This window comes from Dasypus novemcinctus, chromosome 16 (genome assembly GCF_030445035.2).
Source record: "Dasypus novemcinctus isolate mDasNov1 chromosome 16, mDasNov1.1.hap2, whole genome shotgun sequence".
Classification (NCBI taxonomy): domain Eukaryota; kingdom Metazoa; phylum Chordata; class Mammalia; order Cingulata; family Dasypodidae; genus Dasypus; species Dasypus novemcinctus.
The window spans coordinates 73,616,236-73,642,109 of NC_080688.1; the positions used below are offsets into that span (position 1 = coordinate 73,616,236).

At 37.9% G+C, this 25,874-nt stretch overlaps 1 protein-coding gene across 16 annotated transcripts in view; it reads left to right on the forward strand.

The window, feature by feature from the left end:
* Positions 1-25,874, forward strand: part of WDR7 (WD repeat domain 7) — a 439,870-nt gene that overhangs the window by 407,160 nt on the left and 6,836 nt on the right. For all 16 annotated transcript variants that reach the window (XM_058277785.2, XM_071208567.1, XM_071208570.1 and 13 more), the window contains one exon: positions 25,313-25,417. In XM_058277785.2, the coding sequence (XP_058133768.1) occupies positions 25,313-25,417 (105 nt within the window). The remainder of the gene's footprint in view (positions 1-25,312; positions 25,418-25,874) is intronic.

A 25,874-nucleotide genomic window follows, 5' to 3' on the forward strand; every position in this document is an offset into this window, starting at 1 on the left:
TACAAAATGGGGCTAAGAACTAGGGACTTCGGCCAGCAGCAGGATGCTACATGCTCACACGATCTTATAAGGAAGTACTGTGTCCTGAATGCCAGTGAAAAAGGCATTTAGATGCTGCAGAAAGGAAAATAATGATATCGAAGATTATGCATATAGCTTCTTAATAAGCTTTAGGAATAGAAACCTGGCCACATTTGCTAATGTACAAGTAAATTATCCTAAAAGTATCTGGTTGTTTTACAGTATTCTACTTCTCACTTCTTTTTTATTTAAAATGGTCATATAAGTATTTAACTATAATCCAATAATTATATGTCTTAAAAGCTTTTCTAATATTTCATTTGAGAGAGAAAAGAGCATTTGATGTTCTATAAAAACTATCTGCAAATAACCTTAAAAAAAAGAGGAAACTGTTTTTCTCCTTACTTAATTCAGAAAGACTCACATGTCTAAACCAAAAAGAGCTTAACATTAGTGAACGTTGTAGAATTTAAATCCTGAGGTCTTAAAAAAATAAAAATCAGATTTAAAACAATCCTAGATAAACAATGAATTGTTCAGAGAAAAGGAAGCAATTACTTTTCAGAAACAACGTATATCTGCTCTGTGGTCTCTGGCAGTGTTTTCAAGTATGATTTGATCAATAGCCTCACAGTAGTGGCAGATACAGAAAAGAATAAATGTTTATCACACTTGTAAACATCTGAGGCAAAGCTGACAGGTTTGCTGAAAAGACAACATCCATTTTTGAATTTCCCCATGGATCAAATGGGAGTGAGGTATTAACGATTGAAATTGGAAGTTAAACAATATGTTTTTATTATAATAAATTTCTTTGTGTTTCCTAGCAAACCAAAATAAGAAGCTGTGCTGAATTATCTAAAGGCTGTTTCATTTCCATGTGGAAAGAGAACACTGACCTTGGCAGTCAAAGGGGCTAGGGAAAAGTTGCTGATTTAGGGCTTCTTGAAAACAAACAAAGATCATCGGAATCCTTGAAAAAAGTATTTCTATCTTAATTCATCTTGGGATATTTTTGGCACTTGGATTGGTGTCTAGGTTCCAACATTTTCAGAAGAAGTTTGAATAAATTACTTAGATTTTAAGTAGGTGAGAAAATAGCTGCTGATAGTGGGATGTGAAATCTTCAGAGTTGGGGAAGGTATTCCCCATTCCTCATTTTCCGTTAACTTTTTCTTTTACTCAGTCATGTGTTTCCTGATCATCTTTATAGGAAGGATGAAGAACAGGGGACAAAGTCACACTTCTTATCCTTGTGTCACTTTCCTTACATTCTGTGGAAACAAAGGAGTCAAGACAAATCAGGTGTGCATTCAGGCATCTTGAGTTTTCTGAAACCCGGGCAGGAAAGTACAGAGGTCACAGGGCATTTCTTAAAAGAACAGTTTGATATCAAAAAGCCCAATGTGTAAACAGTAAAGACTTAAGTATCCTGGGGACTTTGTGTGCCTCCCTGCCCACATGGACCATGAGAGATTGGGTTTAAAGTGCAGGTCTCTAGGGAGCTGTGCATGTTCCTGTGACTCTTCCACTGAGCATTATGAAGGCAAAGGTCAAGTGCTGCCATCTCTCCACATGCATATTTGACACAGCAATTGTAGGGAAACGGAGGATTTTTCTAATGGGTTCTAAATTATTTAATAAAATACAGTTGGAGTAGAATCTCTTAAAACTTGGGCGTAGAGGCACACTTTACATAGGATGAAATGATCTAGTAATTTTAGTACAGGGAAAGGGTTGAACTCTTATCAGCAGACTTGAAACGGTGGCCTTAGTGACTAATCCTTTAGCTTCCACCCTTCTTTCCTATGCTGTTGGCTTTAGAATGCCTCTCACATGGGTACAGAATTATGCATTTATTATCTTCCTTAACTAAGGAAAAGTATTTTTGGTGGATTTGAATGTGATTTAAATGGTTAGTTACACCAAGAGAAATAAATGAGCATATACTACTTTTTAAATGAGTGAATACCTTCTGAAAGTTTAGAAGTATTGAATATTTGAGAAATTATAGTCCTTATTCTTCATTGGTCTAAGTGTACATTGTAGCTAGCACTCATACTGAAGGAAAATAAGCCTTTACCATCAATTTGCCATCCTACTACCAGAACGAATGATTTGTCATATAGAAGGTATAATAATGAAGCTCATGATTACCAATATCTGGAGAAAGCATATGCATGAAGAATTTAGAGTTAATCAGAATATTTATAGAATCTTATATTAGGAACTACAAGATAAAAAAGTTTACAGAACATATCAGTGAAATAAAAGGCTGAGAGTACAAGCGTTTAGTTTGATGTAAGACTTAGTGGCTTCTAATATATTGCTGAGTCTCTCTCCATATTTTGTAATACAACATCCATCTGGCTTATTTGTATTGTGTGTATTAGAAGAAACCCAGTGACCAATTCACAATTGAGGGAATGTTTTTGAATACTGAAATATAGAAAAGTTAAGTTCATTGGATAGGTTGAGATAATAAGGATAAATTATTTAGGAATAAGTAGAAAGAAATAATAGAAAATAATATATATGGAATGGTGATGACAGATTATATATATTTTTTAAACATGTATTTACTTATAGATTATATATTAAATTTCAGTTAGCTTAAAGAGTAATCCACAGAACTCTTTTGAACCACTTATTCTGAGGTAACTAAAGTAATAGAAAAGAGGAATAAAATTTCTTCTCAGCCTTCCTCCCTGGGAACTCAGCTTTTAGTCTGAGACATCTAAATATCTCAAAGATGTCTAGGGATAAAAAAGGAGTTCAGAAAAATACAGGTCAGGGAAAAACAAAAGCAAAACCCTTAAGAATGAAAAGTTTCTTTGTGTTGACATCCAAGAAGAGATAGGGATACATTATGCAGAGAAAACAATCAGGAAAAATAACCAAGACTGATGGGAAGAATTTAATGCTCTTGCACTGTCATCTTATACAATAAATTCAGCAGTACCAGAGGGATAGAAGGAAAGATGGCAAGGGAAATAGAAAACTGCAGCTAGCTTCCTAGGTATGGTGGAACTAGGACTGCCAGAAACCCTTCCAAGGGTCTGAACCACACCATGACCTTGCCAAAACTAGTTCCTGAGCAGAAAGGATCTCTGCACTGTGGCCCCTGTGGTCCCTGTGCCCAGACCTGGAATAGTGCTGCAGCTGACTCGCAGACCACGATCACCATGTCTGGGAACAGTCTTGATGTGAAGGATGGGCAGTATCAAAATATTTATGGAGGGAAGCGGATTTGGCTCAACTGATAGAGCGTCCGCCTAGATATGGAGGGTTCAGGATTCAAACCCCGGGCCTCCTGGCTCGTGTGGTGAGCTGGGCCATGCGCAGCACCACTGCACGCAAGGAGTGCCGTGCCACACAGGGGTGTCCCCCGCATAGGGGAGCCCCACGCGCAAGGAGCGCGCCCTGCAAGGAGAGCTGGCCCGTGTGAAAAAAGCACAGCCTGCCCAGGAGTGGTGCCGCACACGTGGAGAGCTGACACAGCAAGATGATGCAACAAAAAGAGACACAGATTGCTGGTGCTGCTGACAAGATTACAAGCAGACACAGAAGAACACACAGTGAATGGACATAGAGAGCAGACAAGGGGAGGGGAGAGAAATAAATAAATAATAATCTAAAAAAAAAATTTATAGAATCATGTATTAGGAATCATTTAGGGAGAAGTCAGTGATCCAGAATCCTGAAAGTATAGTCCTTTAGTTTATGAAATTGTTTTAAAGAGATTTGTTAGGGAAACGGACTTGGCCCAGTGGTTAGGGCGTCCGTCTACCACATGGGAGGTCCGCGGTTCAAACCCCGGGCCTCCTTGACCCGTGTGGAGCTGGCCCATGTGCAGTACTGATGTGTGCAAGGAGTGCCCTGCCACGCAGGGGTGTCCCCTGCGTAGGGGATCCCCACGTGCAAGGAGTGCATCCGTAAGGAGAGCCACCCAGCGGGAAAGAAAGTGCAGCCTGCCCAGGAGTGGCGCCGCCCACACTTGACCTGCGGCTGACGACAACAGAAGCGGACAAAGAAACAAGACAACAAGACGCAGCAAACAGACACAGAGAACAGACAACCGGGGGAGGGGGGGAATTAAATAAATAAATAAATCTTTAAAAATAAAAAATAAAAATAAAGAGATTTGTTAGTATTAATGTTTAACTAGAATTATATTTTTTAAAGCCTACCATAAACCAGAACTTTTCAGTGGCAAGGAAGAGAGAAGGCTTAATGAATAGAACTCTAGCTCTTTCTCTTACCTGATTGCACTAGTCTTATATTATTTAATTTCCTGTTTTTCTTAATAAAGAAGGTATGAATTAAAGATGAAACAAAAAATACTGATTTTTTTCTTCCTTCATTGAATATTATTTTTGTGTTCTGTGCCTTTTTGTTGGGTGGTGTTAGAGTTATATATATCATATTCTGTAGACTTAATTTTTTCTAGTGGGCCCTTAATGTTTTTGTTTTTAGTGGTTTCGTAATCTTCCGTTTTGGAAGAAGGTTAGATTGCTGAAAATTGGTAAGATGAAACAGCAGCAACTGTCCACTTAGACTGAAGAGGATGCCGTGAAAAAGAAAACCCTTTGTGCACTATACAGTGATGTACACACACATGAAGTGTTTGAGTTCATTAGTTCCTTGTAGCTCTGTTCTAGAAAATGTTAGAAAGTTTTCTTCATGCAAACACTAGATTGTCAGTTCCAGCACTGTGCTGTTTGTCAATTTAGATCTTGTGTATGTTTTTTATATGTGGAAGTTAATATTTGCAGATTCTAGAATTTTAAAAAAATAAGTTTATATATGCTTTACCTTTTGAACTGAATATATTAGTGGACAATAAGAGAGATAAATTTAGGCTCGGGGCTTAAAAACGAAGTTAAGAATGGTGTTTGGACCATCAATCCTGAATCAATAGCCAGTATTAAAAATTGAGCACAAAAGTACAGCTTATATTAAAAAGGAAGAAATGTCGCTTGTGGCATACACAAATCTCTCAGAGAGTGATGAGCAAGAATTCAGGAAAAGAACATTTCCAACTGATTTACAGGAAGGATACCCTTACTGAGAAATGGTAGGTTGTGGTTACTGTCCCCTAAGGGAAATTGTGGGAGCAGTCTCCACTAGACGTGATGAGAAACTAGAAAGCGCGTTCAGGGGAGCAGCCTCAGCCTTGTGCTCTAAGTAATTAGCCTTTCTCATGTCCATCCCTCAGTGCTTCCAGGCAGTGGCCCCACTTCCTATTGCACAGTTATTGCACAATTCACTCTTTCCTAAGATAGCTCTTTTTTCATACCACATATTTTTGACGCCTTTTTAAGAGGTATAATTTATATATAATAAATGCACATATTGTAAGTGCACAATTTAATGAGTGTGGCAAACGTGTACTTCCCACTATCAAGTCAAGATAAGAACATTTCCATCACCCCAGAAAGTTTTCTCTTGCCCCTTTGCAGTCAGTCCTCGCCCCTTGGCAACCACTGATCTGTTTTCTGTCATATTTTTGCCTCATTCAGAATTTTACGTAAATGGAATCATACAGTATTTAGTTTTTTTGTCTGGCTTATTTCACTTAGCATCATGTTTATATTCATCCATCTAGCTTAAATTTTCTATCTGTTTTCTTACTCATAACTAATATATAACTATTGGATACAGAATCACAAACATGAATTCTAACTGGAAAACTGGGCCCGTATAAATAAAGAAAAGCCAAAAAGAAAACAATGATTGGATCAGTCATTATTTTGGGAGTTTATTTCTGTGCCTTATTATTATTCATTGAGGTTTTTATCCCCTTTGTCTTTCACTTCCTAAGGTGTTTTCAAGTATCTATATTTTTTAAATTAACAAGAAAATTATTTTTTTTTACTATTTTGTGATAATTTCACATCTCTCATAATAACTCAATATGCCCTTAGGTGTCTCAAACCAGGACAAGAAATCCCTGGGTTAGAAAATCCTTACATGAAAAAATAAACATAACTAAAGCCTGTGTGTGAAACTGTACTATAACTTTCTTTATAGACATGAACATGTCTCTAGTACAAATAAATTATTTAAGTGAATGTGCCCTTTTTTTTGCATCCTAGAAAAATGTAAACTGTACATTATAACTGATTATCTTAAATGTAGGACAGGAATAGTTATTCCCATTGTCAGACTTTGAGTATTTTTTTGATTATTTAAGAGTGTTTTCTACAGTGTGTTTCTAAATTGAGTGTTTTTCTGCATGCTGCACCTCCAGTTATTGAATTAGAAAAATAGATTGAGTTGGATATAAGAAATTAGTTTGTAAGCAAAATGTATTCTATGTTTCTGAGTCATCTCTTATCACCAATAAAATAGACTGAGAGAGTGAGATAACTTGTTGGCTGTCAGGTTTAGTGATGTAATATTTAGAATATGTGATAGTGACTTTTACAAACCTGTGTAAAATGCCCTGTAACACTTGAGTGGCTGCAGCTGTCATCTCATTTTTTCTGGATTAAGTTTGGTCAAGAAAGAGCTGCCTCATTTTCTAGTTGTCATTTGCCCAGGAAGTAAAAGCAAATTGTAATGAGGGAATCACAGCAGGAGAACCTCCTAACAAATGAGAGGCCTATATTGACTGGCAGCCAGCCTGCCATTTCAGTGATAAATGTATTTTTATACACTGCTGCTCAAGGTCATTCGCTGTTGTCATTGTGTATGCTGCCAACAAAAGTCTCACAGTTCACATCCTAAACAGTTATAATAACTGGGCAGAGATGTCCTACTGAAAAACTCAGTCATTAATTTTATACAGCAATCTAAAACTTCTTTAAAAATAAAGAAAAAAAAATTCATACAGCACATAGGTAAATTAAACATCTTTATGTTCTTATCATGGTTTTATCTTGCCGTTTTTGGGAAAATTAACCAGAAATCAAAGAAAATTTTACATGAGGAGCTACTGGCATTTACGAACATTTGTGTAGATTTACTGTAGTCTTCATAGATGCCAAACTTGAATATGGAAAAACATCAGTAATTATCCTTTCTGTGGTTTGTGATTCTTTAATATTTTTAATTTGTAAAGAACTTTTGTAATCTAAGAATTCCAAAACAAAACTATTTTCATTTTAAGACTTCTAGCATATGTTTGAAATAAATTTCATATTAAAAATATTGAAAAGAAATATTTAGCTTTTAGATCTGCCCAAATCTGAAGAAAATGTTTTAGTAACTTTTTAAACATGTTAGTTACACTTTTATAAGTACTCTGTAATTATTCAGAGAGAACAGTCAATTTATTCACCATCTGTAATTCAAAACCAAACCACATTTATCTGAATGTAAAATGATCCAAACCACATTATTATTCAGGTTTTTAAATCTCCACAAATAGCAAATAGGCTAGATATGAGTCTAATATTAAATAACTGTATTATAAAAGTTAAATTATATGGAAAATGTGATGGTTTGGATCACACAATGTCTTTTGGTAAATATATATTTTTAAATATTATCTTTGTTGGGTTTAAGAGTTCTCTCACAATATGTATATATATTCTCTGAAACTGCAAGGCCCTTCTTGACCTGTCTTCAGCCTAATATCTCTCCGCTTCATCCCTTGTACTCTAAATCCTAACCTTTCTGAAGGCCTTTTAGTTTTTTCCAGCAAGCTGTACTCTCTCTTCCCTTTAGGACTTTGCCATATTATACCCTTGGCATAGAACAGTCTTTCAGTCTCGCTATCCCCCACTTTACCCCAACACACACATACATACACACATAATCACTGAGTCCCAGAAAAATCTCTGTGGTTCCTAACTGGCCTATACTATATCCCATAATTTCATATCTTCCTGGGGATGTGGGAGGGTGGTAAGTTAAATGAGTGTCTCCCTAATTTTAGTTTCTAACTTTGGGTAAAACCAATGTCTAGGGAAACAAAACAGGTAATGTCATACTTCTCTCTGGCAACCCACACATACTCCTGCTGTCCTAGTAATAAACATACATGCCCCTGTATTTCAAGAGATGTTAGAAGTTACAAGTTTCTGTTGTTCACTGTACATAATTAGGTTCCTAGTGTCTGTCTTGAAATGCTTTTCCCCACAGAAAGTATTATAAATAGTCTTAGTAGACTGATCTGGTATGATAAATTTTGAAACATTAAGAATCACATAGGTTTTTGGAAGCTGGCCTGGAAAGCTAATTACTATTTGTGGCTTTGTGGCATTGTTTCTGTGGGTAAATGTGAGTCCCAAACAACTGAATTCCAAGCAAATTTTAGGACTTCTTATTTAATAGCTGCCTTTAGAAAAACACTGTAAATCTACATGTAAAATATCACTAGCATGATGATTTAAAAAAAAATTATTTTTAATTACCAGATTGCATATAGAATAGCAAGGGGTAACAGAATCTGTTATAAATATTCAGAAGTACAAATAGAAGAATTTTATATTTAATGCAAAATTATCGAGAATTAACAGAGAAGTTCTTAAAATGTACATATCCATCTATTTTAAAATTCACATTCAGCATTTGCCTTTCAGTGAGCCAGTTATAGCAAGCTCTGACTTCTTCATATCTAAAACAGGAAGTGTGAACCAGAATTCTCATTGAATTCCAAATGTTCCAAAGCTGAGCGAGAAACAGTATTTTCTGTTCTGTGTTCATTCATTTCAAAAGGTTTATGTTGTAGTTTTCTGGCTCCTAAACCAAATTCCATGCAATGGGTTGGCTTAAGCAGCAGGAATTTTTGGCTCCCAGAAGATGGTGGCGTTCTGGGGCGGCTGCAGGCGCTCCTTAGTCCTTGGCTTTTCTGTCACATGGCAATGCACAGGGCGCCCTCCTCAGGCTTCGCCCTTCTCTTCCCAGTTCCACTGATGTTCAGCCTCTGGCTGCATCCTTTGGCTTTTTCTCTCTCCAAGACCTTGCCTAAAAGGCCTTCGGTAATAAGATTAAGACCCACCCTGACTCAGCTGGCTCACACCTTAACTAAAGTAATCCATCAAAAGGTACTATTTATAATGGTTCGCGCCCACAGGAATGGATTGAGTTTAAGGACATGTTTTTTCTGGAGTACATATATAGCTCCAAACCAGCACAGTTTGCAGCAGTTTTAAAGTGTACTCTTAATTTACTTGTTGATTTGCTTTGTAGTTTAGGTTCTTTGCTGAACCAGTTGTAAACTCTGGCACCTGATCAATCAGAAATTAAAAATCCATAAATACAAATATTTTCTAAGTGCCACAGCAGGCATCTTAACGTACAATGCTGTATCTAAGTACTAATCTTAATTGACTGTTAAGTGAAAACAATTACTTACCGTAAAATTATAATGATAGAAAAATGTTTCATCAACTATATTATTTCTTTTGAAAGAACTCTCCTTTAAAAGGGCACTTACCTTTTCATTGTATTCCAAAAAAAAGTTAGTGAGTCTCCAACATTTTCAAACTATAAAAGTAACTAAATAAGTGTTAAATAATATTTCTTTGTCAAATCGGGTTTCTTTTTTTCTTCAGCGGAAGCACAGTTTGGGAGAGTGCTCAGATTTTATTTTAACTTAAATTTAAAATGATTTGGCCACCATGAGTCCCCTCTCTGTGCAAATAAAATATTCTTACTAAAAATGCAAGTATAAAGAAATGCAAAATTGCTAATACTAGGAAAAACTGAAAAGCTTCATTATTTCAAAGACAGACAATAGCAATTTCCCTTTTTTGTGATTCCCCTGAGTTTTTCAAAGAAAAAAATCTAAACTAAAAATCATGTTTTCAGAATCTACTGAGCCATCAAAATGTATCAAAACTGCCTTCTTCATACACTTCTAAAAGGAAAATATTGCATATTAAATGGAAATTCTTTGGTTGAGTTTTACATGTTTTCCTCAAAAGTGAATAAAATTAGTATGCATCTAATGTATGCATTTAATAGCATCTGTAGTAAGGCATAGATGCTATTTTAAGAGACTGGCATCTGTGTGTTATATAAATTATGATTATAAGCAGATTACTAATAAAGTATGTTCTGAGTTACAAACAAAAAGCTTCAAACGATTCATGTTTGCTTGGGAAGAACATAAATTAAAACATCAAAGCAGCTTGTTTCCCTTAAGGACTGTGTTTATTTGGATAGCTTGTTGGTAGGAGAAAGTGCAACAAGTAGGCCAATATTATTGATTTTCACCAATTATTGATTGTTACCAAAATATTTTTCATTGACAAATATTAATTGCTTATTAAGTGCCAAAGAGTTTGGTGGTCCAAATATTGAATTTTCTAATGAATTGGCCTTTTAGAATCACTTTTTTAGGCAACGTAGTTGTATTAAAGATCTAAAGGTTTAAGCCAGCATATCTCCTACTTTAAAAAGATATTCCTGTAGTATTTAACCTCAGTGTTAAGATATTTATTTCACTTGCCTTTGATTCAAGTGAATTCTCTTAGACCAAACAATAGGAAATGTTTGCTTAAATATGCATTTTATGCCTGTAATTAGTAGTAAAGAAGCCAGTATATCTTGTATTGATTTTAGTTTAAGAATCCAGGGAATCATTGAGATTTGTATAAGATCAAAATTGATGAGCTTGATCATTAACATGGGGTTTTGAAATCATTAATTTGGTTAATTTGGAAAAGGAATGTATTTCAAAGTGAGTAATCAGAAACATACCCACACATACACAAATATATACAAGTTCCATTTTGATTCCTTTCTGTTGACTTTCCTAACTTTTGATAGTATATCTTTTTATTTCTCTTTATAACTTATACTGGGAGAAGTCCTAAGTATATTAGATAATAACCTTTCTAAAATATCATAATGATGGCCAACTGATAAAATTTAAGCAAAATTGAAATGAGTTTCGACTGCCTAATACTGGTAGTTTTGAATAATAAATTTAATTCTAATCAAACATATATTTTTGGTCCTAGAAATTTGAGTTTTTTACGGTTTATTTCCCAATTTCTGAGTCATGTGATTACTCCTTGATAAAGGGTTATTATTTAAAAGTTAAAATATTACCAAATTTCAAAGCAATTTATTAGGTATTAATTATAGTACTTCTCTTCCTAAAAAGTTGTATGGACATTGAGAACAACTTTTAAATCTTTTCTTTAAAATTGTCAGCTGTTAGCTAAAAGCTAAGATATCAAATCTCTAGTTTATAAAGTAACCCCAGCTCTTTCTCTTCTGCCCACCTCTTACTTAAGCTGTTGATGTACCCTGTCATTTCATCATCATCTTTTTCGTCTTTTCCCTCTACCTACTCTTCCTGGGTTATCTCACCCACTCACATTCAGTCATTTAACAGGCATTCTCGGAGAGGCTGCTATGTACCAGGAACAGTGGGGGATCCGTGATCCAGTCCTTCAACAACTATATGCAGTAACTCCCAAATTTCTCTCTCTTCCCACAGACCTTTTCCTGAGCTACAAATTCATCTTTCCTACTTTCTAACATCTTTCTAACTACCTACTGAACTCCTCCGCCTTGATATCTACATATCCCAAACTAAGCTTATCATTTCCATCATTTCCTACCTCTCCTCTTCCCCCCAAAAAAGTATTTCTTCTCTTATGCCTTCCCTTTCAGGTAACAGCATTCCCACTTACCCAGTTTGCCCTCTCCTTCCTGTCCAGGTCCAGGTTGTCCCACAACTCCTACTTCATCTACTGCATTTGTCTCCAAACTAGCCCCTCTTTATTTCTACTTTCTTTCTCTTCACCCTGTAATTTATCTTCCATACCACTGCCAGGATTTTCTTAAAACTAAGCTGATCTGACCATTTTCCTATTTAAAAACTTGAGAAAAACACCCAGTTGACTCTGAACCAAGTCCAAATTTCTACAACACAATGGAAAAGCCCTTTGTAAAGGCCCTGACCAAGCTTCCTTTTGCTTCATCTCCAAAACTGTCCACTCTACACCACCTCTATCCCCTAACACCTCCTTTGGCAGTGACAGGAATGCTTGCTGTTTCCCTGGCCTCCCAGCTTTCTTCTTCAGGCCTTTGCTTGGACTCATCTGTCTGCTTAGAATGGCCTTTTGCTTATTCTTCTTTTGGCCAACCTCTCTTCATCCTTTATAGCTTGTGTTAGTTTTCTAGGGCTGCCATAACAAATCACACAACCTGGGTGACTTAAAATTTATTCTCTCATGGTTCTAGAAGTTAGAAGTCTGAAAGCAAGGTGTCAATTGGGCCACACTACCTCTGGAGGCTCTGGGGGAGAGTCTTTCCCTGTCTCTTCAACCATCTGTGGCTCTTGGCAGTCCATGGTATTCCTTGGCTTGTGGCTGCATCACTCCCATCTTTACCTCCATCTTCACTTCTTCCCTCAAAGTGTGTCTCCATCTATCTTCTCCTATTCTTATAAGGACATAAGTCATTGGATTTAGGGCCCACCCTAATTCAGTGTAACTTCATTTTAACTAATTACATCTACAAAGACCCTATGTCCAACATATAGGAGACGACAGACTGATAATGTAAACCATAATGTAAAACATAGGAGAACTAAAAATGTAAAGAACTGTGTATCCTAAAGTATGCACCATAATGTAAGCACAGATATTACCATGTTAGAAAGCTAATATCTCAGACTCTGTACATCACCTTAAGTAAATATGATGTGAATAGGGTGTAAGAGTATCGCTGTGGAAGGAAAAAGGTGTTGTGGTGGATGTATGGGAGTGCTGTATATTATATATATGCATTGCTGTGGTCTAGGACTCCTACGAAGAAACGCTGAATAATTAGGGGGGGGGGGGAAAAAAGGATAGGATGTGGAATTTTTTCAAGTCAACATTCTTTATCTAAGTTCTTTATCTAACTTTATCCAAGTTCTTTATCTATCCTTTAAACCCATCGCTATATGCCATTCCCTAGTAAGGGACCATGACATTATATTGGGCTTCAAATTTCGGGGAGTTCTGGATCACAGAGTGTTTCAACAATGGCAATGGAGGGATACTGGTATGGGATACCAATGACAGGTGATATATGGCTGACAGGGAGCTGTACAGAACATATGTCCAGGGTGCATGGTAATGATTGGATATACTCATAGTGGCAACAATTAAAAACCCAGCAGGGGGGGTACTGGGTTCCTGGCCAGTGGTGCTCTGTCGTGGTCCCTAGGGGAGCAGCGATAGTCTCCCAGGTACAGCGGCGGGGACCGGGAGGGAGTGAGGGTTCAACAGTGAGCCCCTGATGCTAATGACTATGCTTGTGAGCTGATAAACCTAAAATAAGAACAAGGCCTAGAGCAACATTGTGCCTGGGAATTTCCTCCTGTCAGCCTTCATGTTACTCAAATGTGGCCAGTCTCGAAGCCAAACTCAGCATGTAAATGCAATGCCTTCCCTCCAGCATGGGACATGACACCCGGGGATGAGTCTCCCTGGCAACGAGGGACCACTATCAAATACCAACTGATGATGCAACTGGAAAAGGACCTTATATGGAAGGTTCAATGCGGATCAGCAGAATATCCATGTCTACATAAAATAACATGACTTTAAAATGCTGTTTGACCTAAAGTAAGGGGGAAATGGAAAGGAGAAATGAGTTTATATGGCTACGAGTTTCTAAAAAAGAGTCTGGAGGCTGGCAGAAGGATTGCCCTCATGCACAACTGAGCAGAGTCAGAGAGACAGATAAAGCAGATACAACCCCCAGATATTGGTTCCTATGAAGGCTAAAGAGACCCATGAGAGTTATGGTCATGGCCGATGGGGTTTACTACCAGGGCAGATGGCCCCTCTCTGGAAATGGTGTTTATGTGTGATGAATCTGGACTCAGATGGGATCTCCCTTCATAAGACTTTCATACTAATCTGCTGGAGGTGCAGTTAACGTTGGGGTTTAAGATATAGTTAGGGGATTTGAATCTCTGGACTGATAATGTGATAGCCAGGTCCTGAGCCTCAACAGACTCCAGCACCTACAATCTGATTTATTGGACTTACCACACTCAGCTAAGATGGAGTTGAAGAAGGACAATCACCACACCATGGAGCCTAGAGTGATTACAACTGAAAATGGGAGGATGGCAGCCAGCATCCATGTGGAATCTGAGCCTCCTCTTGACATAGAGGTGCAATGGACACAACCAATCCAATGTCCACATAGAAGAGGTAGCATTGGATTGGGAAAAGTGGACATGGTGGACGATGGGTATGGGGAAGGGCAGGAAGAGATGAGAGGTGGGGGCGTATTTGGGACGTGGAGCTGCCCTGGATGGCGCCTCGGGGGTGATCACCGGACATCGTGGATCCTCACAGGGCCCACTGGATGGAATGGAGGAGAGTATGGGCCATGATGTGGACCATTGTCTATGAGGTGCAGAGATGCCCAAAGATGTACTTACCAAATCCAATGGATATGTCATGATGATGGGAACGAGTGTTGTTGGGGGGGGAGAGGGGGGGTGGGGGGGGTGGGGTTGAATGGGACCTCACATATATATTTTTAATGTAATATTATTACAAAGTCAATTAAAAAAAAATGGATAAAAAAAATAAAATTAAAAAAAAAAAAAAAAAAAAAGACCCTATGTCCAAATAAGGTCACATTCTGAGGTTTCTGTTTTTAAGGGATAAAATTTTGAGGGGCACTAGTCAACCCTTTATAAGGCTCACCTGAAATACTACCTTCTCTCTGTATCTTGTTTTGACATCATCTACCCCTGAACAGAAATTTCTGTTTGTTCATCTGTTTATATGGCATTTATATACATCTCTATTATGGTATTTATTACAGTATTTAATAATTGCTTACTATCAACTTGTCTGTCTCATCTTTGTACTCTGATATTTAGCACAGAACCTGGAAAAATATATACTCCTAATAAACATTTTAAAGTATGTTTATTCTAAAAACATTTAACTATATGAGGTAGACAAGGCAGATATTATCCTTATTTTACAAATAAACTACAACTTAGAAAGTTTTGGTGACTTGTCCTTTCATGAAACCAACAAGGTAAATTTTTTTTTTAAAGATTCATTTTTTTTTTATTTATTTCTGTCCCCTTCCCCCTCCCCCCCAGTTGTCTGCTCTTTGTGTCCATTCACTGTGTGTTCTTCTGTGTCCACTTATATTCTTGTCAGCAGCACCGGGAATCTGTGTCTCTCTTTGTTGCATCATCTTGCTGTGTCAACTCTCTTTAATGGGGTGCACTCCTTGCACGTGGGGCTCCCCTACACAGGGGACACCCCTGCAAGGCATGGAACCCCTTGCACACATCAGCACTGTGCGTGGGCCAGCTCATCACATGGGTCAGGAGGCCCTGGGTTTGAACCTTCTACCTCCTATGTGGTAGGCGAACACTCTATCCATTGAGCCAAATCTGCTTCCCAGTAAATTTTAATATACTAGGTAAATGTGGGAGAGTCTAAGAATGATTCAGATACTGAAAAGTAGTAAAAATTTTGTCAGTAATTACTCTGGAATATCTGAAAATGTAATTGCTATATGAAAAAAATCTACATATAATATATTACTTATCTTTATTACTATTTTAATATAAAGAAAAATTTTGAATGTTTAAATTTGTATTATGTATTAGCAGATCTGTTCTGCTATTCTCCAAAATAAACAGTAGCCAAAAAGTAATGGTGGGCGGCGGACTTGGCCCAGTGGTTAGGGCGTCTGTCTAACACATGGGAGGTCTGCGGTTCAAACCCCGGGCCTCCTTGACCTGTGTGGAGCTGGCCCATGCACAGTGCTGATGCATGCAAGGAGTGCCTTGCCACGCAGGGTGTCCCCCACATAGGGGAGCCCCATGCACAAGGAGTGCACCCCGTAAGGAGAGCCACCCAGTGCAAAAGAAAGTGCAACCAGCCCAGGAATGGCGCCGCACACACGGAAAGCTGACACAACAAGATGACACAACAAAAAGAAACACAGATTCCCGTGCTGCTGACAACAACAGAAGCAGACGAAGAAGACAACGCAGCAAATAGACACAGAGAAGAGACAACCGGGTAGGGTGGGGAAGGGGAGAGAAATAAATTAAATAAATAAATAAATAAATAAATAAATGTAATGATGACATATTGGTTAGAATGTGTCTCAGAATATGCAATGAAAGGACATATCAATTATGTATAATTTAGTTGAATATTTTATAGTTCCTTCACCCTAAACTTATTTAATTTAGTAAAGCATAAGAGGTGGGATTTTTGTGTGCGTTTGCTCATAATTGATTGTCTGCAGTAAGAAAAAGTAGAAGGGGTTACACATGAAAAGGTGAGAATTATTGAAAATTTATTCTTTAATATGAAAAAGTTTCTCAATTGAATAGAAGAGAAAAGCAATGCCTGAAACTAGTACATATCCTTTACAGAAGTTGATGTTATGATGACTACAAAATTTGTAGATTAGGAAAAAACTATTGGGAGCCGATGTGGCTCTTGCGGATATGGGACCCATATCCGAGGTCCCAGGTTCAATCCCCAACCCTGGTACCTCGAAAAGAAAAGAAAAAGGAGAAAAGAACTGTTGACTTTCTCTATTTGTTCATTCATAGACCTTTTTAATATGAATTTTGGTCATTTATAATTGATATTAGTAAACACATAAGCCTCAATATCTTAAAGTTTGACATTATTAGGAATGTCTCAGTAACAAAGGCCTTCAGCATTTACTTTGATTCTTAACTATCCCCAGATAAGGGTGTGGTTTATGTGCATGTGTGTCTATGTATACATACATGTTGGTCCCACAGATGAAATTTCAAAAACCATCACTTGTGCCATAGGATTACCATATATAAATATTGAAAAGCTCCTTTGATTTGCCAGCGTCAGTTTATCCCAAAATGCCATGTAGCTAACTTCCAGTAACTAAAAGTGGACAATAAACACTGCAGCTATTTTTTAAAGGAATAAAGAGAGTCTGTTTACTTGAAGTATTATAACTTATAATAAAACTTGAGATAGCTCAGTTTATAATATTTATCATTAAATCTATTTTCCATTAAGATGTTAAAATGATACCAAACCTACCTGTTTTCTCCCCTGAAAGTATATCTTTTCAATTAGAGGGTGATAGAAAACTCAATTCATTGAATAGTTTCAATATCCTTTGGATTGGAAAATGCTGTAATGGGTTGTTCTATAGCATGGATTTGGCATAAATGTGAATAAAAAGCACCACCTCAGCCTTACATTAAAAAAAAAAAAGAAATTTTAGAGATAACCCATTTCCCCAGTCCTCAATTCTTTGTTCAGTTTACTGTATAGCTAACTGCCAAAGAGCAGCATCTAGGCTATAGGAGATAGTTCAGCCAATAAGAAAAGCAGGGTTCTCTTTGATCTAGAGTATATGCCGATTACCATGTACATTTACCATGTACTTTCCTTTGGTTGATACTTACAGTTTCTGTATCTTGTGTCCCAAGTGAAAAAGAGGCAGTCCCATAATTTTATACATTATCTATTTCTAAAAATGTGTGAGAATATTGAATGTGCAAATGTCAGTCAATAAGCTTATATGTTATAAAGGTTTTACACTTCCAGGAGCTAGAAGTACCAAGAAGTACTTAGTTATGGCTCCTGTAGGTAGGTGTTGCCACTTTGGGACTAATGGGAGGGTGAAACTTTGATACGACCAGGACAGGTGAGGAAGGCTGCTGATGAGGGAGATGGTGCTGCCAACCCCCTCTGGCCTGAGATGCCAACCTAGCCATTTTCTCCCGTCACAGCCAATGAAGAAGGTCTGGGCAGCCTCTGACCTTTAAACCTCTGTGTTAAAAGTTTTAACTCCCTGGAGCTGGGTTAAGTAAAAGAGTTTTTCTTCACCTCCTATTGCTGCAGTGGATCAGGGGACCCTGACTGTGCCCACGTGTAGCACTGCTGGGACGGATGAGCTCCCTGGAGAGACTGGACCTCCTCTGTGCCAAGCAGTGCCTCCTGTCATTCCATTTATCCTCATGGGACAGAAGGTGGCACGAAAGTACAGGTATTTCAAGGGAGACTGGACCAATCTGTTTTGGACCTTCCTGCTTATGGAAACTATCTCCAAGCCACATGGAGTTGGGAGTCTAAGAGTTCCTGAAGCCCTTTGGTATTAAGTAGGGCTTGCAAGGCAAGACTGACATGACTTGTCTGACCAGGAAGAGTGGGTAGATACTTTCTCTAGGCGAGGCCCGGCTCTACCACAAGCTCTTGCTTTCAAGCAGCCCTGCACAGCCGCCTGAGAAGAGGTTGTGCCTCATCCCCAGCAGCACGAGACGTTTCTCAAAATCATCATTGTTTGGCAATGGGAAAGTCGTCTAGGAGTGTGTTGGTGTGTAATGTACAGAAGTACCAGTTGAATGAAAGTCTGGTGTTTGGAAATTGACGCCTGGCAGTTTATAGTGTTCCTGCACCCAGTGTTCTGAGAGGAATGTTGTGTAATAGTTGTGCACACAGACTCTGGAGCCAGACTGCCTGAATTCTCATAAAGTTTCTGCACTGCCCTGCAACTAAGCTCCTCATCTGTAAAATGGGGCATAAAATAGTATTTCTTATCTCATAGGATTTTTTTAAGGATAAAGGATTAATATATGTAAAAGTGCTTGGAACAGCACCTGGCATGTAATATGAACTACAAAAGTTTAGCTTCTTAGACTTTTCTGGATTCCTTTCCAGGCCTAGCACAGTGATGCACACATAATACGACCTTCACTGTACACTTTTAAAATTTATTCGAAGAATAATAAAAACTGTTTTGCTGTTGACCTCTGCTGAATCTACTTTTTGTTTTAAATTAAAGTATGAAATTATATGATGCATTTTTATTAGTGACCACAATGATGGGGTAGAACCCATGCTCTTTATGCACCTAGATGATAGGATGTAAGTGTGGAGAATTGGTAAATTGGAGAAGTAAACAGAAAGAAATAGAATAGGATCAATAAGCAATAATCAGATGGAAGTGTATTTTCAACTGAAAATTAACAGCAAGAGTGCAAAGTTCATATTAATATCTTTTGGAAAGTGATGTAAGAGAGGATACAGAGCAGGGATTGATCTGTGTACTTGTCAGTGGGTGCCCCTCAAGGCACTTCAACATACTGAGATTATCCATTGGGCTCAGGTGTCCCTAATCCCAGTCCCAAAGACTTCCTCTCCTACAGATAACTGGGAGCAGTTTGAATGTCTACCCACTATCATCTACATGCCGACAATTTTTCCACATTTTCCTTTTTTTTTTAGTCATTATAGTAATTTATCATCAGCCATGATTGCTATTTTCTGATAAAAGAAGAATGGTGCTGGCCTGCATGCATAGTATTGTGAGAAGCTGTAAGTATAGTGTCAAGTTTTCTGTTCCACTATTCAGTCCACATTTTGAGATGTGGTTGAAGGAGGTGATCTTTAAGATACAATCCAACCTTGTGATGTCACGATTGGAAAGCTTGAAGAGAGTTTAAGGAAAAGTCATAAAAATGATTAAAGAGTTAGAAAATGAGACCTGAAAGGAAAGAGTATAGTCAATGGGATATTTTAAATCCTGAAAATAAAAAATAAATAAGGAGCCAGTTGTTAATAACTGTCCTCAAGTCTATAAAAGGTTATCATGTTTAGATTGGGGACCAGTTGTTCTCCAGCTCTACTGAGGATAGAGAAAGAGGAAAGTAGGCTTAAACTGCAGCATTTTGGATTTAGATTTGATATAAGGAAAAATTTCCTGACAGCACACATTGTTAAACACTGAAAAGGGTCCTCAGGGGGAGGTTTCAGAATGTTCTGTAGAGATATTTGAAAACAGAATAGATTTTCATCTGTCTGACCTGCTTTAAGCCTGTCCTGTCCATATGCACAAAAGAATGGGTGACCTTTCAATGTTCTTTAAAACATCATATGGCCTTGAGAGGCTGGCTATGCACAAAAATGACTTGAGAAGGCTTAGTTCATAGTAATAATTAAATTTTACTTGGGCCTTCTAATTGGCCATGATGAAATCATCATTTTTTAAAATGGCGTTATCTGCCTAAATTATTTATTGAATCTATAATTTTCCTTGAGCAGATGGTAATTAGATATCTAATATTAATTATTATTAATAGAAAATAGATATATCTATTATTAGATAATTAAACACCTAGTAAATTTTTCACAAATTGGTTGGTTGGGCAAAGAGAAAGAAGGAGCTTTTTCCTTGAACATAATTAATTCTTAATTATTCAACACTATGGAAATGGCTTTTTTTTTTTGGTATGTCTTTTCCTTGCCTAACAAACAAAGCTGTCAGAGCGATATCTTTGTCTTCCCTCTGCCTTGAGCAGTTATCTCTCTGCCAGTCAGCCATGAAATCTGTGGCCTTCTGTATTGGGTTGTCAGGGGTGAGGGGATGGGGGGTATATGGGGACCTCATATTTTTTTAATGTAACATTAAAAAAATAAAGAAAAAAAAAAAGGCATGCAAATCGGATCCTGGTCAACCCTGATTATCTGTTGTTTTCTGACGTCTACCATAGTGCGTAAGATAACAAATGTATAGTTAGTGCTTTGGGTACTGATGTATGCTCATCCTGAAGCTGGTTGATATTGTTGTCATTAAGTGGAGCAATACTTGGAAAAAGCTGATATGTTTGGTCTTTAGTATGACCTCCTTTCCTTTTCTGGGTCCCATACTCACTTCCCTGAAGATCTGGCCATCTCCAACCTATGTCCTGTGTCCATACTCACACGGACACTCACACGGCTTGTCCTCCGCCCAGGGCAGCTGCTATGCTTGACCCTCATGGAAATGTGCTTGTGCTGTTTGTTCTCGGCCAGAACATATTCTGGGGGAAATGCCTCAGTTGAAGGAGTAATTGAGTTTTTAGAAATTTCAGAGACCGTGCGCAGTCATTTGGGAACACTCGGTTCAGCCGACCTTTCCAGCACCCCTCAACTTGCAGCTGCCTGTCTTAATTCAGAGCTAGCCATGTTGTTCCCTGAGAAGCCCTGTGGAGATGGCCGCCTTCCCTCTCAACCCCTAAGCACCTTGCGTTCTTTTATATTTTCTGTTTATTTTAGTAAATGTTATACAGAATGGATGGGTGAAGTACTTATGAAACTTTTCCTTGTGATTATATTTATAATAGCAAATTTTTACCTACTTTTGGACATGTTTTTCTTCACAATTTATGTTAAATATAGGAAAATGTTTTGTATCATTGGTTTTTTCCCTTTCCTTTGAAAAGGTGATGAGGCACACAAATAAATATAAAATGTTCTCTTTAACTGCTTGAACCTCTAAAGTGGGCATTATAGAGTCCTGATTTTTGGTTTCAATTCTCAAGCTTGTCAGCAAGAGACAGGCCAGGTGAAGAGCAGTGTTATAAAAGAATATCCTAGACAGTTATGGCTTCTGTTGATGTTGACCAAATCATTTTAGAAATTCGTGTTTCTGTTTCCTTCTCTGTACAGGAGGGTTAATTATATTTCTTGGCAGAGCACATTGAAAGTGCCTGTTAAAACCGGTTGGGTAAGTAAGTATTGCTCATTATTAATCCTGTCTCAGTTCCTATTCTTTCATAAGAAAAGGGGGGTGTTTAACAATGCAACCCTCTGTCTCCTGCTAGGGATAATTGCTTGATTTCTTTTATTGTTCATAGCACTTCCTGAATTAGATTAATTTCCTTATATTCCATTTCTCTCTTTTCAAGACAATTTCTTTGACTAAAAATATAACAAGATATGTTACTGATTTGCATATAAAAAGCCAACCAAATCTCTTTTTATTTTGAAACCTGTTGTTTTGGAAAATGTTCTTTACAGTCTAGCATCAAAGATCCAAACCATTGGGTTGGCCCCATCACAAAACACAAGTTCGCTGTGGTCCCCACACAGCTGCATTTCTAATGCCAGAATAGAGGTTAAAGTCACTTCAGGTGGTGCCTGCGCAGATCGAAGAAGTTCAGAGAGCTGAACAAAAGACAATGGCAACATTTCCATTACACTGAGAGCTGAAGCACCTCTTAGGCTGAGAGTGTAATGAACTCACCAGATGTACCAGTTTAAAAGAGCCAGCGTCCCTGAACCACCATGAGTGGTACTTGCTTTCTTATAAGACAACAGGTCTGCCAATCAGCTGCAGGCAGGACTCCGTGGTTTTTCTCTAGGTCGCTTTAAAAAACAGCCCTGTGGGGCACCTAACAGTATTGTCTGTGTATATGAGTGAATGTATGCATGCCTGCATATGTGTGCGCGTAGGTGTGGCATGCTCTGATCCAAACAGGCTTTCTAACACAAACTCAGTATAACAACTTGAGGACTTCAACAGCAACAACATTGGAAATAGAACAGTAATTGGTGAAATGAGTATGAAGTATTTATTACTGGATACACAAAATGAGTATAAATTTAGTTTTGAGTTTCCTGGCAGCAAAGCAAACACGTGTTAGATTATGTAATTATCGTTACATGATAAATAAAGCACACAAAAAAAAATGTCTGGAAAGAGAAACATTTTCCTAGCAGAAAATTCTAGGAGAACTTATTTCACAGGATCTTCTATTAGAGACACCAGACAGCGTGGTGAACAGTGTCTTCAACTAGCGTAAAAGTATCCTCCAAGTGGATGCGTTAAATACTAGGCTTGTATAAAAGATGAAGGAATAATATGAAATAGCAACTTAGTGAAGACTTTCTGAAGGAGTAAATATGGTTCCAGTGTGTTTGGTTTTCTGCCTTTACAGCAGGCTGACTTAGCGAACCTCACAGAAAGAAGTGATACCGTGTCCGTGGGTCGTTGCATCCTTTGGACTTACTAGTTTATAGCCAGTTCCCTGTTGCATTGTCTATTTGTCCCAAGTACATCTGGTTGCTGATTAAGGAGGAATGGTAGTCTGAAAGAAGCAGAGTTGGACTTTAAGGAGTTTGCAAGAAGGGCCAATATTTTCTTAGAAGAGTGTGTAGTCTATTCACACTTCTAGAAGGATACTGAGATACCCCAGAGCATGGAAGAAATCATTTTGGATCAAATATTTTAATGGAAGAGCTGCATTAAATGCCCTGAGGACCAGGCATGAAATGAATAAGTGAGGCGGCCTGGGGTGAGGTCCACAGGCACTTCTTAGTCAATCTTTAGTCCTTAGAACAAATGCCTAGGCTGAAGTGACCACCTCCTCCCAGCCCTAGCTGTTGTTGCCATGTGGAACAAAGCCCCAGTATTGCCCAAACTTCCAGTTTTTCAGGAGAGACTAGAAATCTTCCTTTAGCATTAAATCTTATGACTTAGAAATATAGGCTTAGAATTTTTAAAAATAGGTTTTGCAAGCTTAATTGAACATTTCTACAATCTGGTTTCAGCTTTAGGGCCGTTAGCTTGCACCCTATGTTTTAAGGCAAAGCCTTATTAATCACCTATCTTAATCATAAAATAGCCTCAGATTGGTCAAACAGAATTTCAGGTTTTTAGCAGAACTGAATCTTGATTTAAAATTAAAACAATTAAAAATGCTTTCCCAATGAGCTCGTTAAAGACCTAATAAGTGGCAATGTTCCCCATTTTAATTGGTTACGGTTGGTTGGTTGTTTCTTTGTTTGACAGACTTCAATAATTTTCATTCTAGTATACTTGGTATTAAACTGGTTTCTGACAATAATTATTCAGCAGGTTCACCCTTTTGCTTAAGTTAGCACATTTTATGGACCTGTACAAAAGCTATTGAATAAAATCTTTGTCTCTAGGCAACTTCATATGCTGGCTGATACTACTTCTGGGATATACAGTTAGGACATCTCCTTTTCTTGTTTTTTCATTAAACATTGTATTCAAGTATTGAGTTTTGTGTTGTTTACATTTGTCTCATTGTCTCTAAATAAGGAGAGGTAGCAAATGTTAATAGCATTTATTGAATTATCATGTGCCCTATACTGTGCAGAATATAATCAATGTATTATATTATCTCATTTAATCTTCACAAAGCCCTGAGAAGTGGATATTATCATTATCACCATCATCCCTACTTTAGAGACACAGGTATTCTAAGGTTAAGTGACAGGGGTAATTAACTTTCCTGAGTCCACCCAGTTAGTGAGTAGTGGAGCCAGGATTCGAGCCTTGGCAAACTGACTCTAGGCAGTGCCCTCTGCCTGCCCAAAGCTCAGTGCTGTGCTACAAGAATGACATTTGTTCTTTGGATTTTGAAACAAACACAGGCATTATTTTGGATCCTACAGTGCCTTGAAAGACAGAGCCCTGAGGAATGCACTTGTAGCCCTCTCTCCTCCCAGCTCCCCTTCATTTTCTTACTGAAATGTATAGAGCTGGGTCACAGGATGTGCCTCATGCTCCAACTGAGACTCAGGCTCTCAATTCTTCACGGTAAAGTTACAGATGAAAAGAAACCTTCCTGGTATTGCCTTAGCTTAAGAGAACATATTTCCCCATTCCTCCCTAGACAAAGGGAGGAGACCAACCTATAACTCGTAAGCCGGACTGAATATTGGTTAATGTAGTAGATGTGTGGCTTTAATAGCTGAGTATATGGAGAGTAATATAATATTATGCTAATTTGCTTAGTATTCCAGTGTCTTCTGTAATTATTAATATCATTAGACTTGAGTGTAAATATGTATTAGTAAAGACCTTTTATCAAAGACCTATTCTAAAGAACAACTTTTTTTGTTATTCATGGCTAAATCATTTGTAGCTATTTGGCAAAGGCACAAAATTATACCTATTAACTTATTTAATTTTTTTTCTAACTTGTTTCTAAACAAGTTTGATTTATATATGTTTCCAAACCTCCAACATGTGTGCGTGTATGTTTACGAATTGCAACTATATGCATTTAAACCCAGTGTTATTGGTGGGAAATGAAGCATAAAATATGAAAAATGTGTAATTATTAAGGAGTTGAAATTATGGTCTCCCAGATCAGGGATGTTATGATACAGCTTTGATTGTTTTTGTTTTTGTTTTCAGATAAGTGGGGTTCCTGGATGAATTTGGTGATCAGTTTCTTAATTCTGTTTAATTATAAAGTTATTCCCTCCAAAGGGTATCATGAATTAGTTGAATCATATATTAGTTTGCTCATTAGTATACGATTTTTCTTTGAGTTCATGCTACCTCCCAATTAGGAAAAAGGTACATGCTTCAGAACAAGTTTGAAGCCCTTGGATATATCAGTGGGAGATTTATGACTGCTTTAATTATTTTTCTAACCTGATTTTATAAACAAAGAACCTAACAGTAGGTAATATCCGTGAAATGACTTGATCAGCATTGAATGCATTTACATGTGTAGTATAGCTGGGTCTCTAATGGCTACATTAATGGAATACATATCATTAGTGACTTCTCAATTTCATTTTAGACAATCCATGGGCACAAGGGACCAATCACTGCAGTGGCCTTTGCTCCTGATGGACGGTATCTTGCCACCTATTCAAATACCGACAGCCACATTTCTTTCTGGCAGGTAAGCACTGATGCTGCAGATCACGAAGTATGCTGAGAGATGTGCTTGGGGGAGGAAAGTCTTCCTGCTGAGCTTACTTGCCCAGCTCCCTTCTTTCCTCAAACAAATTATCAAGTATTTATTGCTTGCTGATTACGTGTCAGGCATTAGCATGCAAGGTACTGAGAATACAATTAGCAATGTGGAAAGGGGGGACTGTCTCACAGAACTTTCAGTCCAAAGGAGACCCAGCTGAGGAAGCAAGCAGTTACCATACAGAGGGGAACCTTGGACCAAGTGGCCTGGGAAAGCTTTGTGGAGAGAGTGACATCTAAACTGACACATGAGTGAGGCTGAGGAAGGACCAGGTATTGAGAGTAGAGAAGAGTGAGCGTTTAAGGAGAGCGTTTAAGTGCAGCGACTCCGAGGGAAGCAAGGGCAAGGTGTGTTGGAGGGCCTGGGCCGAGAGGACTCAGGC